Here is a 19275-nt window from a genome sequence, read left to right on the forward strand (position 1 = left end):
GTGTTATCGTTGATTGTTCTAAATATTTAAGTTTAAAACATATGTACATAACCAAAAATTAATTAAAAAAAACCTAATTTATAAACTATATTATAGACAAAAAGTATGGGGCTGTATCCGGCCATAGATGAAGGAAGTGCAGACAGATTTCGACTGAAACAGACATGCGAAATTAAACGTCAGCTAGAGCAAGTGGATACACGGGCATCACTACATAAAAAATACAATAGAGCTTTAAACTACATAGATGGCGTTGACACCATCCTAATGGCAGCTAGCATGGGATTAGGAGCAGTAGGAGTTGGGTTGTTGACAACAGTCTTAGCCACTCCGGTGGAGTTAGGACTTGAATTAGAAGCCGTCAAGGCGGGAATGGTTGGGTCGGTGTTTAAATTTGTATCCTGCAAATTGAATCATAAAGCAAAGAAACACGATGAAATTAGAATACTTGCTGTATCAAAATTAAACACGATAGAAGATCATGTTTCCACCGTGCTCAATGACAACAAAATCTCAGAGGAGGAATTTCGTTTGATCATAAACAAACTAGAAAAATACAACAAAATGAAGAATGAGATTAGATCAAAGGTTCATAAAACACATTCTAAAACAAGGGATACAACAAGCCAAACAGGCATTTATCACAAAAACCAACGGTGTAATAGAAGATACATATTAAACTGCTTCGCTGAAATCAATATTGTGGGGGAGTCCTGCGGACAGCAACTGAAAATTACCACACCCCAATAGACATCTGGCTGCAAACCACAGCGCCGCCACCTGCTCATTCACACTATTAGAGATTTGTTCACACCTATGCATAACAGTGGAAATATTTGGTGCCGAGCCTCTGATTCTTGACAAGCTCAAAGAATTAGGGCATGGTGACTATCTGCTGACTATTGTTATTAATGGAAAGGTCTACAAAATGAATGTACTGACTGAATTCATTGCTAATAGTATAGATCCGAATTTAAATACACGGGTAGTTTTCTTCTTACTCTCATTAAGAGAACATTATGATGTCTTTGATCCCATAATCGATATAGTTACTCTTAACAAAGCACATGTTTACTGATATGGTTACACAGGCACACACCCTTTATTTTTGTGCTCTCAGCCAATGCGACACAGCCCACTGCTGTGACCCAGTTATCGATCGATTTCCTATTTAGACGTGTGTAGTAAAGGGAATAGGTTGTTTCCCTTCCACTGCGAGCTTGTGTGAATGGGAGACGGGTTGTGTTTGTAATAGGGGTCCAGATCTTTGTTATTGATATTAATTACTTATTTGTTTGACCTGGTCTCGTGCCGCTAATATGTATACTACTGCCCTTGCCCTTTTTGCTGAGCTTTCTGTAGAGGATGCAGCCCCTTTCTTTTATGGGACCGTTTGGACGGAGGGTCCTGTGCCCAAATGTCCCCCTTTAAGTAGGTGCCTTAAGTATGGATGGTGTAAAATAGAAAATCTGCATGTCTGGATTTCCGCGTCTGTGGAGTTAAAACCCAGAGCGCACCTCGCATGCTTGGTCGTGGTGGTGGCACTCCACCAGACACCTAAAGCAGGCATCATTGAGATCCTTAGCAGGAATCATAGATTTGCATGTAGAGCAGGTTTTAAACTGCAAAACAAACACAACCTACTAATGTGCGTAATGTAACATAACATGAAACAAAGACGCATGTGCGACAAGCCAACTAATACTACGTACGTAGACTAGTGAAAGCAAAGTGCCAACAACAACAACAACAACGTAACAAGTAAAAGGTTGAAGAAATATAATAATAATAAGTATTAACAACTACCAGCTGTATAATACGCTTAATTACAAAGACCCGCCGCAAAAAGTCTTACCATAGCACATGGTAAACAATTTGGCGGGAAAAAATTCCCATTGGCCATCTTGACAGGCCACATGGCAAGCAGGTGGGGACAAGAAATAGTTACAACATGTCTAGACAAATAGTAGTGTAAAAATGATTTCTAGAGCGCCCACGTGTCTAATAAAGAAACCATACATACAGTTTGAGTCTCAGTGCTACTCATCTTGAACAAGCATGAACTTCAGAGAAGCTTGGAAGAACACAATTTGAACACAACATGTCATATTTCGGATTTCACTTTCTCAGTAAAGTACAAATTCTAGTACTTTTTCGGTTGAGTCCCATCTGGGATTCGAACCCGCACCCTCAGAGTCAGGCACCTAATCGCCAGCACACAAAGTTAGCCGTCTAGCCCGTACAGCTACCACCACTTCCACAGTCTGCCACAGTCAAACTACACAGTCAGCCCACGTGGAAGTCACGGCAGCTGTGCGGACTAGGCGGATCCCGGATGGGACTCAATCAAAAAAGTACTAGAATTTCTACTTTACTGGGAAAGTGAAATCCCAAATATGACATATGTTGCATTTGACCACTTTCTAAATGACATCATGTAATCACAATCTGAACACGTCCGTACTGACGAGCGACAGATAAGGAAGTGTTTGGTTTCAGGTTATAGCTTTGGAGTTACCTCCTCTTGGCTGACACGGGTCCAGGGGGCCCGGTAGGGGTGGTCTCACAAGACAAAAACATTGTTTTTTGTTTTGTACATATTTTTTATTCAAAATATGGTTACAACTGTCGAATGAATTAAAAGAACATTTTAATGCTTATAGGTACCCCAAAGAGGATCTCTATGAAAAATAATGTTGCCTAACATAAAAGCAATATGAACACAAGAATACAGTCATCCCTTTCTTTGGGTTGAACTGTTTAATGAACATGGTAGCAGTCAGCTTGCTATGAAGTGAAAGGGTTATGGAATGTACCTCCAGGGTTGGAGTTTTGGGAGAATATGTAGTTCAACTATCAGGGATTTCAATGTTGTAAATTTATGCAAACCATGTCAATAAATGATGCAAAACAAGACATCACAGTGACTAATATTAAAATCAATGATTCAATGCAACTGATCTTAATTTTAGATACATTATCAATCATTATTAATTAGTCATAGGAATACACAAAGAATTTCACATAAAGTTTGAAGCTCATGTTCACCTGAAAATTTTAACTAACAATTTGGTTCAACAAAATCCATAGTTAGATGTCATAAATAAAAGATGAAAGTCAGGTGGTTTCTTGTTTCCAGTATTAAACAGAATATTTTGACATAATGGTTTTCAAGTTTGTGAAAGTCTGTATTGTTATGCAATTTACAAGATACTTATTATTTGTGAGGAGAGATATTTCTGTGGATGTCATTGAGGATGAACAACACAAATCTCTCAACCTTCCCTCAGAGGTGCATGGAATGAACCCTGCTGTTTGCATAAAACAATGCATGAGAAGCCAAGATCTTTGAGACAGTGAGTCTTCCCTGTTCCAATCTCCACTGCACTGCCTGAGAAATAGAAATACTCAGTATCTTGTCTCTTGGGAAATCAAGTCATTCCCCACATTACATTGTGTTCTACACATGCCATAGTTCAGTCTTTCCAATTCTAATCTACACAGTCTCCCCTAGAGAAATATGATCCCAGAAATCCTGATTCTCAGGAAATCAAGTTATCTTCTATCTTGTCCACAGTCTGCCACAGTCAAGCTACACAGTCAGCCATCCCAATTCAGAGTTGCAAAGCCTTCCCAGAGAAATATGATCAAGGACATCCAGTCTCTCAGGACATGATGGTATCTTCTATCTTGCCTTACACAAGCTACACAGTCAACAATACCCATTCCAAGTTTCAAAGCCTTCCCCAAAGAAATAATTATGATCTTGCAGATACCGTCTCTCTGGAAATGACATCATCACATATCATATCCAAAACCTACACACAGTCTGAGTTTCCTTTGCCAACTAGAACAACAACCTTTCTGTGGGGTTCAATATGATGGTCGGCATCACGTTGTTTACAGATAACTGTTTGATTCAGGTACATCCTTGGGATAAGGTTTTTGGCATGCTGGTGAGAAACCATGACCACAGGGACTTTTCTGATGTATTTTGAGAACAACCTTCATGGAAAACATCTTCCCACAAGCCTTGCACTTATATCTCTTCTGGGAATGAGACTGGATATGACATTCAAATCTTCTTCTGTCTTGGAATATCTGGCCACATTTGTAACACTTGAAGCAGCAGCTGAGCCTGTGAGAATCTGTATGAAGCCTGTAAAGTCCAAAGAAGGAAAACCGTTTGTTACACACATCACAAAAATAGGTTTGAATACGTGAAATTTCACTCAAACAACCTTCATGGATGTCCCCTGATCTGCCACCATCAATAACTGTATTCTTTGGATGACCCTGTACTTGACAGTGTGCCTGGAGGTGGTTGGTGAGTGTGGCTGCTGTCCCAAACCGAGCCCCACATAGGCTACATTGATACAGCAGGTGTGCCTGGTGGACCTTCTCATGCAGTCTGGCTTCTCTTTGAGATATCAGAACCTTCTTACACAAGCTACACTGGAACATGGAGCTACCTTCCCTCATTATCCAAGATGCTGTTGGTTTTGTAACTTTCACTGCTCCCCCACATGACCCAGTACTTTCAGTGTCATTTGTTTCTTGTACAAACTTGGTTCCAGTTTCCTCAGTAGTTGGCCTATGTTTGGATTCATTAACAATGTCAAAGTGATCAAGTGGATAAAGTGACTCTGTGTTTGCATTTCCCATACTTTTTTCACTGTGGGCCACATGGACAGACCTGCCATTTTCAGGACATTTTTCAGCAAGAGATCTTTGCAAAGGCTGGACAGTGGACTCCGGAACTACAGATTCCAGGGTGACCTCCGTCTCTGGACGGGTTGACTGCATCAAAGCATCACTGACTTCTACCTCTGTTACATCAATATCTGCATCTACAATCACCTCACCTGTATCTACAACAGCAATATATGCCTTTTCTCTCCCCTCTGCTTCATCTTTGTCTGTGTCAACAACTTCACCTATGTCAACAGCAGCAACAGACGCCTCTGCACTCATCTCTGTTCCAGTTATTTTTGTGTCTGCAACAACTTCACTGATGTCTATAGCAGCTACAGATACCCCTTCTCTCATCTCTGTTCCACCGATGTCTGTGCCCCTTACAACATCACCTATGACTACTGCAGCAACAGATGTATTTTCGTCTCTCATCTCTACTTTAGGATTTGATAAATCTGCTTCTATCACTGACTCACTAATCTCGATGATCTCGATATTCTCTCCTGTTAAACCATCACTGTTGTCTTCAACACAAGGAAGAGAATGAATCTGGAACTGTTGGATAGCTTGTTGCAGGGATGTGTGACAATGTTCTCTGCCCTGATCTTCTAATCCTTTGTCTTTCCTAGCTGTCAAAGATTCAAACTGAAAAAGGAAGTCTTTTTCCTGTAACAGCTGACCTGTCTGATTAGATCCAGTATCCCCTTTCTCACCACAGGATGACACACTTGCTTTAGAGTAAACTGTTCTTAAGACTCTTTGAAGAATTGATGGCTGTAGGCTAGGAAAGGGTTTTTGGGATACCTTACATACACCTGCATGGGCACAATAATTTTCTTTGAAAACAAACAGTTTACCACATTCGTTACATGAAAATATCTCACCGTTTTCTTTTCGAACATGTATGTTTTTCATGTGTGACAGGAGACCTTTCCTGTCATAGAAATGTTTAAAGCATTTATCACACATTTCTTCTTTCTTCATATCATGGACTCTTCTCCTATGAGACTTCAACTGTGATGAGTTGACAAAGCCAGCAGGACACTGCTCGCACCTATGAGGTCGTTCACCTGTGTGTGAACGTCGGTGAATCAACCAATTCCCATGCTGAATGAACTTTTTCCCACAAAAATCACACTGGTAGTTCTTCTGCCCTGTATGGATCTGCATATGCTTTCGCATCACATACTTAGCAAAGAATTTTTTTCCACAGAGTTCACACTCATAGTTTCTTTGACCTTTATGGACATTGAGGTGATTTATGTAATTGGTCCTGCTTGTATACTCTTTACCACATTGTTCACACTTGAAATGCTTCTCATTACAGTGAACATTCCCATGTTCACGAAGCATGGCACGTGTCCTGAAAGACTTATGGCAGATAAGGCAGCCATGAGGTTTTTCTCCTGTGTGGATGAGCTGGTGATTCTGAAGGTTGGTAAGAGACACAAAATATTTTCCACATATTTCACAACAAAAGGGTTTTAAGCCACTGTGAGTCTTGACATGTGCCATATGACATGGTTTGGTCTTACTCTCCTTGCCACAAGTGTCACACCTGAACCTTGTCTCACCATGGATAAGTTTATGGTTTTTAAGCAGTGACATCTTTTGGAAGTCCTTACCACAGATGTCACAGACATGACCAAAGATGTGATCGTGCTGTACATTACGGTCATTCCTGTGACTGTTTCTGTGTGAGTAATACATACAAGCTGAATTCAGGGGCATGACACATGCAGAACATTTTAGACTCATTACTGCCGTATGTTGGTTGAATATATTCTGTGTTGCAAATGACCTCCGACAATTAGGACATTTAATATTGCTTAAAAACTGAAGTCCATGTTTCTTCAAATGTTTTGAGAGTTCTTGGAAGTGCATGCCACTCCGATGGCAGAATTCACAGCTATAGAATGGGTATCGAGTATGGAGCACCTGATGGGACTCCCTCTCATTTTCTGAGGCAAAGAACTTTTTACACACTCCACAAGTAAATGGCTTCTTGTCATGAAGCTTGATGTGAGCATGGTAGGCATCCTGGTGGACAAATACCTTCCCACATGACAAACATTCAAATTTCTCAAGTCCTGAATGAATTAATGAATGCTTTCTTAATGCCTGTTTTCGACGAAACGCCTTGTGGCAATCTTTGCAATCATATGGCTTCTCCCCTTTGTGGAACAGCATGTGAGCCTTATAATTAGTTTTACTAGCGAAGGTTTTGTCACAGTCACTGACTTCACACTTGAAGCTTTTCACAACTTGATGAGTCTTGCTATGTTCCTTATAGTAGGGTTGGGTCTTAAAGCACTTGCCACAGATCTCGCACATGAATCGCCGATCCTCTGAGTGAAGTTGCTCATGCTGATGCATGTTGGACTTGAGGGCGAAACTTTTTCCACAGATGGAACATGCATATGGCTTTTCACCAGAGTGACACCGTTCATGAGTGACAAGGAGACACTGGTTGATGAAACCCTTGCCACAAAATGAACAGAAGTATTTTTTTCTTCCGGACCTCTTCCTCCAGAACTTCAGTGTTCCCTTTCTTATAGGAAAAGAATCATCATGATCACTCTCATCTTCTAATGATCGTAATCGTGTCTTCATGAAATGTTCTGCTCGAGATGGGACTTTGGGCACTTGCCTTTCATTGAGGGGCACAAAGCTTTCATTCAAATATTCACCATTGTTCTCATGAGTTATGTCAGATTTCTTATTTTGAAGTATACAACTTGTTCTTGTGCTAGATTTTTCACAACCAGGGGTCACCATAGTAGGCGAGTCTGAGCCATCAGAATGTTGCTCCATGTATTTCTTGGCCACCTGTTCTCTACAGCCTGCAACCACACTAAGCTGTTCTCTAACATCTGCAGCCACATCCTGCTGTTCTCTTGCACCTGAAGCCACATCCAGCTGTTCTGTGACACCTGCAGTCCCACCACGCTGTTCTGTAACACCTGCAACCACACCACGCAGTTCTCTTGCACCTGGAGCCACATCATGCTGTTCTTTAACATGTGACTGCTGTTTTTTAGAACCTGGAACTACATTCTGCTGTTCTCTGGCATCTGGAACCACTTCCTGCTGTTCTCTAGCACTTGCAGTCACACGCTTTTGGTTTCTTGATCCCATAGCCACATCCTGTTGATAAGACCCAAACTGCCCCCCACTCACTGCTTGTGATGCAGCATTGACGATAGCAGCTTTGGATGACTCTGGACAGCATGGAGTTTTATTTCTTTCTTCCTGTTGTGTCTGTCCAGATGCACATCTGGACATCTTTGTACTATTCCTGTGCACTTCATCATCAGTTGAAGTCATCATGTTTTGTCTGTCAAGGGATACTGGAATCCTGTCCTTCTTTGAAGACAAACAAATCTTGCCATACTCAAACATGCTACACACATTTTTCTTCCTCTCTCGTGAACTCCTCCTAAGTGGTGCTGATGCCATCCTGACACAATTCTTGGACATTTCTTCCCCCTCACAGAATCTCGCATTCAACCCTAAAGCTAATGGCTTGTCTGTGACAGCTGTAGCACCATGACTCCTGAAACATGGACAAACACCCTTATCAAATTGTTGCAAACTATAATGACAGAGTACCATGGGGAAACATTTGGTCTTCAGTAACCTATGCCTGTGATCATGACTGGTTGATCAGGCTCATTGACTTTATTCACTCATATCATTGTATCCTAATTGCATAGAATGATGCTTCTGCTGAAGATCACAGGCCTGTCTGGTTCAGACTCAATTATCTACAGCATACCACCATATAGGTGGGATATTGCTGCATGTGGCACTCTTGTATGATATTTATATAGTGCACATATCCATGCAACTAGTGCTTGTTCAAGGCAAACAACAAACAATAAATGACAATCTAAGTATGCGCTATTAATCATATATTATTTCTTTAATTCATCCAAAAAAGTAAATTTATAATTCATGAAGTTGCTGTCATGCCAGTCTTGTTGTATTAACTCAAACTGTTAGTCTTGGGGTCATGCTTAACATAGCCAAAGTTGATGGAAGTCCTAAAGGTCTGTTGTGTTAATGTTGTGTCTACTGAAGCTCAGTTGTCTAGTGCCAATAGGTTTAACTGCAGATTATGTAAATTTTTGTGAAAAGATTTCTGCCTGTAGCCCACATGATCATTTTATGCCTAAAATAGATATTATTTTGTTTATTACAAACTGACATGCATACCTCACCCTAAATACACATTCGGCAGGAACTGATATAAAAACAGTCAGTCCATTCGTTGAACTTATTTCAGTGTTGGAATATTCCCCAGCAGCAATGTAAAAAGAGGGGGTAAATTGAGGGTATGAGATGGGAGAATGCAGATCTGTTCAAGTTGACTGTAAATAAGGTCACGTGTATTCCAAACACTTACTGTTGCGTGTCAAGTTGAGCACGTTGCGAGTAAGGCGCAAGTGGCTCGTTATGCCATGGGTAGAAACCAGTTTACACATTATAGCCGAGCAACTGCATGGCATTGTGGTTTAGTGATTCCATGTCAAAACATAAGTTCTTGCTGGTCACCATTCACTCAATTCGTGATTTCAAGGGGAGGTAATTTAAGTCGGTTATAATCCGGACAGTACGGAATTTGCTTAGGTATGGAATACCAACAGCGGAAAAAATCTTCTTTCTTCGACTTATGCCTGAGAATAAAAGACGTGGAAAGGCAAAAATAAATTTTCATTCTTTACCTTGAGGTGTTGTTTTCTTATGTAATACTTTGATCTGTTTAATTCCTCTAGCAAATGTTTCTATAGTAAATGCAAATAAAAGTTTACATTTAAAAATATCTGCAACCATAATATTTTATCTGCAGGAATAGTATTTTGCACCAGATTTTGAAAATCAGTGTCACCAAGTAGAAATATGATAATAATTTTATCATCATCGATCTTTTGCCCGCAAGTTGACAAATCAATCTGATGAAGTTGACTTCCATAAATCTTGCTTTTCTTACGCATTCCACTTCTGTGTGTTCTTCAAAGATTCTACAGTCTACATCGAGTATATATCAGTGACACTTTCATAAAACCGTAATCCAGGACCAAGACACCTTTACTAAGGGCTCTTCACAACACGCCAGGAGGTACAAGTGAAGATGAAGGTAAGATGCATAGTTATGGAAAAAAATGACCACTTAACTTTCAGTTGTCGTTAATTACTAATGAACATGGGCTTACATTGTGTAACCTTTGCTGGGATGTGAACCATTAACGAATTATGTCGTAACTGATCAATATAAATTGTTAAAATGTGTGTTTATTGTATCGGCCATATACTTGTCTGGGGATTTCGTGCATGCGGTTTAACCAGACGCCATGACAAAATCTGATCACTCACTCTCTATATATCAATATATGTAGCCTGACCTTCACGCAAAGCGCACGAGTACATGACGTGCATATCGTTTATCACACGTATCGAACCAAGCTGACCGGTCCTACATATTTTTATTTTTGTTGCATGTACACTTTCTTGCAGTAAGTACATTCCTACGCAGAATCCATAATTCTCCACATATAATACGTAATTGTTTCAGGGAAGTTTCAGTGATATTTCTAGACACAACTGGTTTTGTGGGAACCATCCGTGTCGCTTACTTTTGATCCAGTTTCCGTAATTAAAGGCACAGAGAAGTTTCCGTACAAATTATGTGGGGATCAATCATTGTGAAAAATGTGTATTTTGTGTTGATATACCTAGCAACAGAAGAAATTCAAAAGAGTTATAATTATTCAAAGCATTTTTTTAGATTAAGATTTCTTTCCACTTTCTTGTTTTTTATTTGCTTCAAATGGGATTTGTAAATTATGGGTTAAAATATGCATACAAGATATATAACTTGTCCCCGATGACAGTTTCAGACTCGCAGACGATATTGCGTTGAACGATCATGTTTGATACATGTTATGAATGAACTGAGCTGAATCTGTCACATTAAGTACTGTTCCTTATATTTGTGGTATTTTTAGATACTATGGAACTTCCAATCGAAGGGAATGAGTTAGACGAGGAGTCGAAAAAGCGAGGAGCTGCAGGTAATCATTACTTTGATTCTGAAAGAATCCGATTTCTGTCAGGGTCTCGAGGCGCACGCACCACTGAAAGATAACTGCAGTGAATCCACTTGGATGCTTGATTGCATTTGTTTCATTCGAATGCGTTTTAGGCATGTGTTTCTTCGCTGTTTGTAGTTTATTTAGGAGGAACTTGTATTATCGTGCTTTCTAAGGGTAAGCGTGCTAAGTGCTTGTCAATATGGCAGCCTGTCATTGTTATCAGCTGATCCTGTTGACTTCATCCGGTGTGGTTCGAATAATTCCGGAATTAACACTGCACGAATATTTCTCTGATCACGGTTTGTGTTTAGTAGGAATCAGATACCAGTAATATTTTGCAGATATTAAAATTATTCAACCAGAGTGAAATTAAGGGAAATAAATACCATATCATGCAATTTTACTGTATACATAGATAATATATATTTTCCCTCGGTATAGGACCATCTCCTAATCCTATTCTCGCGGTAAGCACATTTTATGCCGAGAATGCTGATGCGTGATACTTAGTGGTTGTTTACATCACTGACCGATTACTAGGAAGTGTCCCAAGTCTGTGAATGTTCAAAATTTTTCAATGTAATGGATATTCATCAGTTTTTACCAACTTTGAAAAATCGTAACTTCCTTACACTTATCAACGTTACATTCTTGTTATGCTGCGTGAATGGGTGACGCCTCGTCAAGTCAGTGACTGATGACCTTGTTTTTCATGGATCAAGCAGTTGATAGATGCATATTGTTGGACTGTAAATTGTCTTCTTGTATATTTAGTAAGACCAACTTCAGTTACTATCAAACTGCATATAAATATTTACTCTATTACCAAGTGTTACCTGTTTCTTGTGACAGACTATACCTTAATCCCCATTGTTAACTAGTTGGTCATGGCCTGGTGGCTCCAGACTCTAAACAATAGATGAGGGCAATATGAGGTGTCCCTGACCCATTGATCAAATGCAGCAGTGACAATTATGTATCATCTGACTCAAGTGTGCAAATACCTGAGTCCATGTAAACAAATGTTCTAGTCTGAAAGTCTGTGAACACACATATTCATAACAGAGTCTGAAATTTCAATAACACAATTAGTTTCTATGATGAGAGACATCTATGAGTGTCTGTTTAGACAGCTTCTACAGTATGTACAGCTTGATGGTTACCAAAGTCGGAAAGTCGGTGCAGATGGTATTTATAGCACTAAACACTCAGTAAGACAGTTTACAGTCCAACAAAATTCATTACAATGTTGAAGTATTCAGTGGGTGTCCTGACACCAGTGATCAACAAGTTCTCTTTTATGATTTTCTCATCATGTTGTTTGATGGTGTTTCCAATGTCTTCTTGTTATGGCTTGATCAAGTCTTGGTCCCACTGTGGTGAAACGGTTCCACACTTCTCTGCAGTCAGCTCTGACTGTGGCCTTCATCTTCTGCATGACCTCTTGGATGGCTATCTTGTTCTCAGCTGAAGGGTGATTGTGTTGAGGAAGAGGTGTTGCTACTGCTAGACACATATTAGATGATCCTGCGCACTAAACGCATTTGTGACAAGAGAGGTGGTACAACGAACTGGGCGAGTACACTTGGCTGCTACAGGTAGCTTGAAGATTATGCACGTGCAATACATGCTAACCGTGACATGAAATCAATATTGCTACTAATTAACACCTGTCTCGCTATTGTGAAACACCAGTCTCACTACAAAATTATGGGATAAAAATATTTCCCGCTTGCTACTCTGATTTAGCCACCACCATTCAGTAACAGATAACTTTTAACATATTAAAAAGTTAAATGAAACACAATTAACTATATGTAGTTATTATCTATTTAATATTTAGCAGACGAAAAGTCAACTTTACCCATTAAAACAACACCGCATATTCCCTCGAATGATAAGACTGCAATTTCAGGCATAAGATACTGATATTCCATGCTAACCTTTAGTTAAGACGAAGACAAATAGATGATTGGGGCATTGACAAGCATTTTAGATATTCAACAATTTTGTTAAACAAACCCCAGGAAAATGTCATTTGCTTCGTGAAATGGATCGGTGGTCCTAAACATATTTGCTCAGTATATTGTGTTGATTCAATTCGTTGTGATTGTACCTGTTCCCAAATTGAGTGTGCTATAATATTTCATGCGTGAAACGCACAGGGAAAATGAACTTCTCGATATTTATCAGACAACCTGTCTCCCTCTTGTTTCAAGTGGATCGTTCTGTGGGGCGTTCCCAAGTATGCAAATTGGGGTCATTTGTCAGGTCGTGGATCATCTTATATGTGTTTACCAGTAGAATACCATTGCAAATCATAACTCTGGCTGTGCAGTCTTTTTTGCATCTTTCCCAGTGTGTGAAATATGAAGTCTCAACTTCACTCAGAATTTGAAATGTTTTAGAAATATATCTACGTTACCCTGAACACTGCCATTTTGGAATGACCATTTGTGATTCAGATGAGCTATTTGTGTCAAAATGATAAGCTATCATTACATCCCAGTAGTTTATTTGTTTTATTTGTCACCAGTGACACTAACTAAAACAGACCAGAGTCCTACATCTACAGTCCAGTGACCTAATCCTGTATACCATGGATGAGACTTTTCCATGAGTCCACAGAATTTAGGGCATTTGATCGCTCTGGTGTCATTCATGACATATATTATATTGTTTCAATTAATATGACCCCAAAGATGTCCAACCCATTTTCCTCTTATTTTTTCACTCCTACCCATTGTCATCCCCTACATTCAGACGTGGGGAAAGTGAGGTTAAACCAATTTACTCATATCTGGTAATTGTTTTCCATGTGTGTGGCTAGGATTTGTCAATGATTCTACTCTAAGTGACCTTCATAGACCGATTTGGAAAAGAAATGCTGTGTCCTATTAATTTCTTAAAGTTCCAGTTTTCTTTGCTTCTGAGGCATAATAATGATAAAATATAGTATTGCATTAAGTGCACGAAATGTAAGAGTCTAGATTGGAGTAGAAAATCTGAATACTCCTCAACTTGTAAGATCAGATTGTCACATGGAGCAAATAACTGTTGACGCTGGAGAAACATTAAGAATACTTAATACCATTACAACTGTTCCAGTGTTTTGAAATTAAGATAGATCTAATGGTCTTTTAATATTCGAACCCCTTAAATCGTAAATAATTTTTTAGGTTAATGATTCAGTCGCTGTTATTTATAGGTCACTGAATGTTTCAGAGTAGATACACCTTGCGAACATCAGTGTTGTAGCTTAGACATCAGCAGTGTTAGCATAACGATTGGTGGTAGCCTCATGTCTGGTATAGCTGAAGTGTAAAGCAAAGTTGCTGACTCATCACTTTCTCAGCAATATGGGTCAGTTATAAGATGACCGACACATCCACTCCCAGGTAGTGTGTTTCTTTACCCAGAGGACTGTAATCCATACAAAGCACCACACTAGTGTTCCCCTTGACACAGAAAACCTGCATATTATTATTATTAGTTGAAAAGTGAGTATTTTTCTAAATTGTTTGACCCCAAAGTTTGATTGTGACTCCACTCAAAATTTTAGAGAGTCAGTCTGATCCCCAAATAAAAATGTCTAGGGGAGACCCTGCCATACTTTAATGTCCTTGATAATATGTTTTTCACCATAGCACTGTATCTACAAGATTATGTGAAATTTACCTTTCTTTCTTTCTTTGTATGAAATTCAGTCTGAATTTAGTTTGAGAAACATGTTCTGTGAGATAGTGTATACCTTTTCTCTGACAACAAATACATGGAAATATGTAAATCAGGAATGTTTTTCTATTGTTACAAGAATCTGTATAATATCTAAGCATAACCCACTATCTCAAACTGAAATAATTCTTGAACATTTGTTAGAAAATAAGAAAAATGTAGTCATCATGTGTGGTAGGTATTTTGCTTGTGATAAGAGTTCAATATTTGGTCTGCAGGAAAAGATGGTGTATTTCTCACAATTTTTAGCACAATGTTCTTTTTCATGCCAAGAGCAAAAGTTCCACTTCCAAAGTTTAAGATCGATTGGATCATTGGATGAAGAGTTATTTACAAAAATAACCGAGTCCACATGCATTTCATGCCAAAGTTACTGTACACAACTAATCCAGTTATTACTAAAGTACTGGCTTAGTCAAGCTGTCTTGTGTTTCATTGACAAAATGCACTTTAAAGAAGAGTAGGGCTTATCACATGAATATGAAGAAAGTAATCACATCTTTATGTGGAGCTTATAATGTTGATTAACTAAGCCTACCAGACCAAAAGATATTTTGTCGAGAGCCACAAACCAAGAGAGGAGGTGGGCAGGAGGGTATTTTAGGTAAGAATAAAATGTGCACTTGCAAGAGGTTCATTAATAAATCATGGTAATAGTGGATTACCTGTTTGATTCCAGTCATGTAGATTTGAGCTCATGAATTGATTGTCTGTTCCAGACACATTTACATGTTTAATGTTGTTAAAACGGCCTGTAAGGCATTGTACTGCACTCTCATCAGTTGACATTGTCAACTTCAAGCAGGCCTGCCAGAGGACAACATTTTTTCTGCAACTGGAATATAACAGTTAATTTTCAAGTATGACTTTCATTTCTTAAATAATTTTGTCACACAAATTATTTGTTTATTTTGGTCTGTTACATATAAATTCATGTAACTGTGAGATCATTATGTTTTTCCATTAATATTTATCATTCGACAATTATACTGTACAGTGTGCAAAATAGTTTCCAAATTTGGCACGCCAGATGGAATAGATATGCCTGACAGTTACAACTCAACCTAATAATTCACAATTCATGTGTTCAAATGTTGATTTTCATCATTATGCTGCTAATATGCCAAATATTTTCATTTATGAGTTTATTGTAAGGGAACAAGTTGGAGAAAGTGATATATTTACAAAATGACCTCATGAACATTCACTAGCCAGTCGGAATAGTTACAGTGGAGATTTACTGGCCTGACGTCACTTCCACTAGCTACAGGCTAGTGCGCCAGTGGCTGTTTTGCACATAGCATTGATATATGGCAGAATCACTGGACTAACATTCCATCATGTCACCTAGCTGGAATAATGCTGAGTTGGGTCTTACATTTGTTGGTGGAAAGCTGGATAAGTCATATCTTCGAAATCCTTTCTTTGATGTGGTTTCTATTTGGAAAAGCTCAGACAATATCATTATGTTTTCCAGAGGTGATGTCACCAATGTTTTCTCCCACAAGAATCAAATTCCCGAAACACATTCACACTGATGTTGATGACAAACTACAGGCACTAGCAGATTCCATTTTGAACAGAAGTCAGATTGGTAATGAACAGGTCAGCCGCCAGGTGACTGCCCCATATGAAGTGCCGGAATACCCAATTGAAGAGAAGGAGAACAGAAGCTACTTTGAGCGACAATTCAGTCACAGGTCAGTTATTTTCTGTTGAATTTTGTCATGTCAAGTACTCATGACTCTGTCACTGATAGTCACATAATGATATGATTTCTTTCTATCTGATTCATCTGAAGATCCAGGTTAGAACTGCTTGACATGAGAGGCACCTAACATGATCGGGTATTGAGGCTTGCTGACTTGATTGATGCATGTCTTTTTATCCCAATTACGTAGAACGATGCTCATGATGTTGATCATTTGATTGTCCAGACTCTGTTATTTACAGACTGCCAGCTGGAATATTAGTGTAATTAGTAAACAAACCTAAAACCTGTTAAGCCAACAAACCAATCATTTACTGACTTACACTCCTTCCAACCAAGCTGTTTGAATACTGGCTAAAGTTACAGTCTAAAGTCTGGACAAGGACAGGCAGCCACACACATGCATGTAGCTTTGCTGGTTGACAGAAATAATCTTGAATGTTAGGGTAAACCCTGTTTCCCCTAAACATGCCGACATTGTACCACACAATCAAGTCACTTGATTGCAGTAACTTTTGTTCCAGGAAAGGAACATGCCAGGTTAAATCTTGTCCACCACATGCCTGTTTTTCATTCCTTTCCTTTGACTGTCAACTCTTTTGTAGGTATGGATTTGATGAAATTGGATTTTGTATTTTCTGTGAGTCACAGGATTGTCTTATCTAGGCTTCATTATTTACTGACTGCTATCGTATTGCTGGAATATGTTCAGTGTTCACCTGTCACATTGGCTAAATGTGCCATTTGGCAGATGAAGTCAGCATGTTTCTCTAATAGTAAATAATGCATTTCTCTCAGTAATACTTACTATCAGCACTTGCGGAAGCTACCAGATAATTTATTCCTCAAAAAGATTATTTTTTTTATTAGAATATTAAGATAAAAACTTTGAATTAATTAATGCAATGTTGCATTAAATCTAATCCCGTGCCCTCTGCTGGCCGAACATTATTTTAAGCAAAGCCCATAGAATTATGTCCCTTGGAGTGCTCTTTACAAATATTCTACACATAACTTGTGATTGAAACCAGTTTGGAAAACACTGACAACACCTCATGCTAAAGTTTTCAATGTAGCAACTGTTTACAAGAGTTCTCCATCAGGAAACGTGTGTCGAAGTTTCAATTATTGATTTCAGGCAATACAGATAATAAGGTTTTGATTGTATCATTAGGAAGCTAAAGTGAGTACATATGTTCAGTTATACAGTAATTAAGGCCAAACTATTGTCAAAAATGTGTGAAATTGTGCCTTTAATTATCATGTGTTTCCTTAACATATTGTTTAAGACAAATTTAAAAAAAGAATTGATTCTGGTGTTTAAAGCACATAAATAGCTAATTGTTAAATGTCTGTCAGTGTACCATTCATGCATATTACTAAAGGGAACAATGAAAACCACGTGATCATGAGAACTGAGTCTCACTTTGTTGGAGCTTACTGAAGTGTGAAGAGGATGTATTTTACTTTATGCATATTATATGGTATTATTATATAAATGTCATTGGATTGTGAAAGTCAGTCCATTGATGTTTACCATACGTATTACCTTGTACAGACAACCCAGACTAGTATGTACAGTCGTCCTTGTTGCACAAGGAGAAACAAAGTGGAGAGTTTACATATGTAAGTAATATCATTTATGTGATGGAATCATTCCTTCAACTGTAGGTTTCACTGAAATGGTAAATGGTTTGGGTTTGCATTCCTGTGAGTTTTCCTGCCACTGTTAGATGGGATGCTATCGCTGAAATACTGTTAGAAGATGAGTTTTGTCTGATGTCAGTCATCATTATTGGTACATTTTAGTTTTCCTGATAAAAGATGTGTTTTGTCTGACATTAATCTATGGCAAAACATCTTTCAGTTGGTTAGCCCCAATTGACAGCTCATCATTACTTGTAGATATAGCGTCATTATATGGATTATTATCATCTTACTGAGTTTCGCTAGACTTGGCTAAAGTTTAATGGTAAAAGTTGCTTTATCGGATACTTTGATTAGGACAATGTTTCCCCCTGTTTACAAGCTGTATGTACACAAACAGAGACTACACCACTGCAACAATTTTCATGCAACAAAACCAAGCAGTGACCCTCTCTGTATTGTACCATCATTGAACCAGCATTATTTGTATCAGTGGTGATAGGTCTTGAATATGTATTTTTGACATATGAAGAGCATTGCTCCAGCTAAATTTTCAAGCATTTATTTACTCAGATGTCTGTTTATGTAAGAGTAATTGCATTTTTGAGGAGTAACTAGCATTTTGTATACTCCCACTAGTTTAAAGAATTGAGGACTTTTACACAGAATTTTTTTATCCTCATTGGGTACTTAACTCTTCTAATATATAAATATAAATGGACTCAACAAACTGAAAGTTTTTGTATTTGTCTCGTAGCCAAACATTTGACAACCATTTCTAAATATTCAACATGGAAATCCTGTAACTATTAGAGTAAACCGTGGACAGCGGCTACGGCTATAACAGTATTTGTATATATATTGGCATTGCCTACCATTAGCTAATCCTTTGTAGAGTTCGTGCTATGAGGAATCATACGCAAATCAGTTTAGTTCATTGAGTAATGTACACAATATATTATAGACCTATTGAGTTTTAAGTGATTCTTATGCATTTTTTGTACCCCCCAGATTTGTAATTAATTTAGTAAATGTCTTTTTTTATTGTGTAATATATGCAAATACGTGCCTTGTTTGGAGCTGTGGAAGTAGTGAAAAGTCTGAGCAGTTAATTTGAAATAGCATTGCAATTGTCCTGCCCTCAGAGTGAAATGATCTATCTATTTGTGAAGCAAATAAGGGACCATTTGAAAGTGCATATTTCTCCATACTTTCCCATAAGTAGTTTTCCCTTATTTGTTTTCTTCAGTATACATGCAAAATTCAGTTTGTCAATGTAAGACTACTAAAAGTTCTGTAATTTTACTTGACATTCTCTTGGGAGATCTTGACCTGTAGCATCTGGTGCCCATTTCCAAACTGTCTAGATTTAGTAGTAAACTACTTTAAGTA

The 19275-nt window shown here is 38.4% G+C and overlaps 2 protein-coding genes across 4 annotated transcripts in view; one reads left to right on the top strand and one right to left on the bottom strand.

Moving 5' to 3' along the window:
* Nucleotides 1-3923: 3923 nt before the first annotated feature.
* On the bottom strand, nucleotides 3924-9284 carry LOC137290063 (zinc finger protein 595-like). Its single transcript, XM_067820899.1, has 3 exons — nucleotides 9104-9284; nucleotides 5580-8251; nucleotides 3924-4159 (listed from the first exon to the last, which is right to left on the bottom strand). The coding sequence occupies exons 2-3, from the start codon at nucleotides 8173-8175 to the stop codon at nucleotides 4008-4010; spliced, it is 2748 nt and encodes a 915-aa protein (XP_067677000.1). The 5' UTR covers nucleotides 8176-8251; nucleotides 9104-9284; the 3' UTR covers nucleotides 3924-4007.
* Nucleotides 9285-10593: 1309 nt separating this feature from the next.
* Nucleotides 10594-19275, top strand: part of LOC137290079 (AMP deaminase 2-like) — a 50951-nt gene continuing 42269 nt past the window's right edge. For 2 of the 3 annotated variants that reach the window (XM_067820900.1, XM_067820901.1), the window contains exons 1-2: nucleotides 10619-10769; nucleotides 16003-16225. In XM_067820900.1, the coding sequence (XP_067677001.1) occupies nucleotides 10709-10769; nucleotides 16003-16225 (284 nt within the window). In that variant the 5' untranslated portion in view covers nucleotides 10619-10708. Of the gene's footprint in view, nucleotides 10770-16002; nucleotides 16226-19275 lie in introns of all 3 variants that reach the window. The other variant, XM_067820902.1, reaches the window with a different exon arrangement.

This window comes from Haliotis asinina, chromosome 1, assembly GCF_037392515.1.
Source record: "Haliotis asinina isolate JCU_RB_2024 chromosome 1, JCU_Hal_asi_v2, whole genome shotgun sequence".
Lineage (NCBI taxonomy): Eukaryota > Metazoa > Mollusca > Gastropoda > Lepetellida > Haliotidae > Haliotis > Haliotis asinina.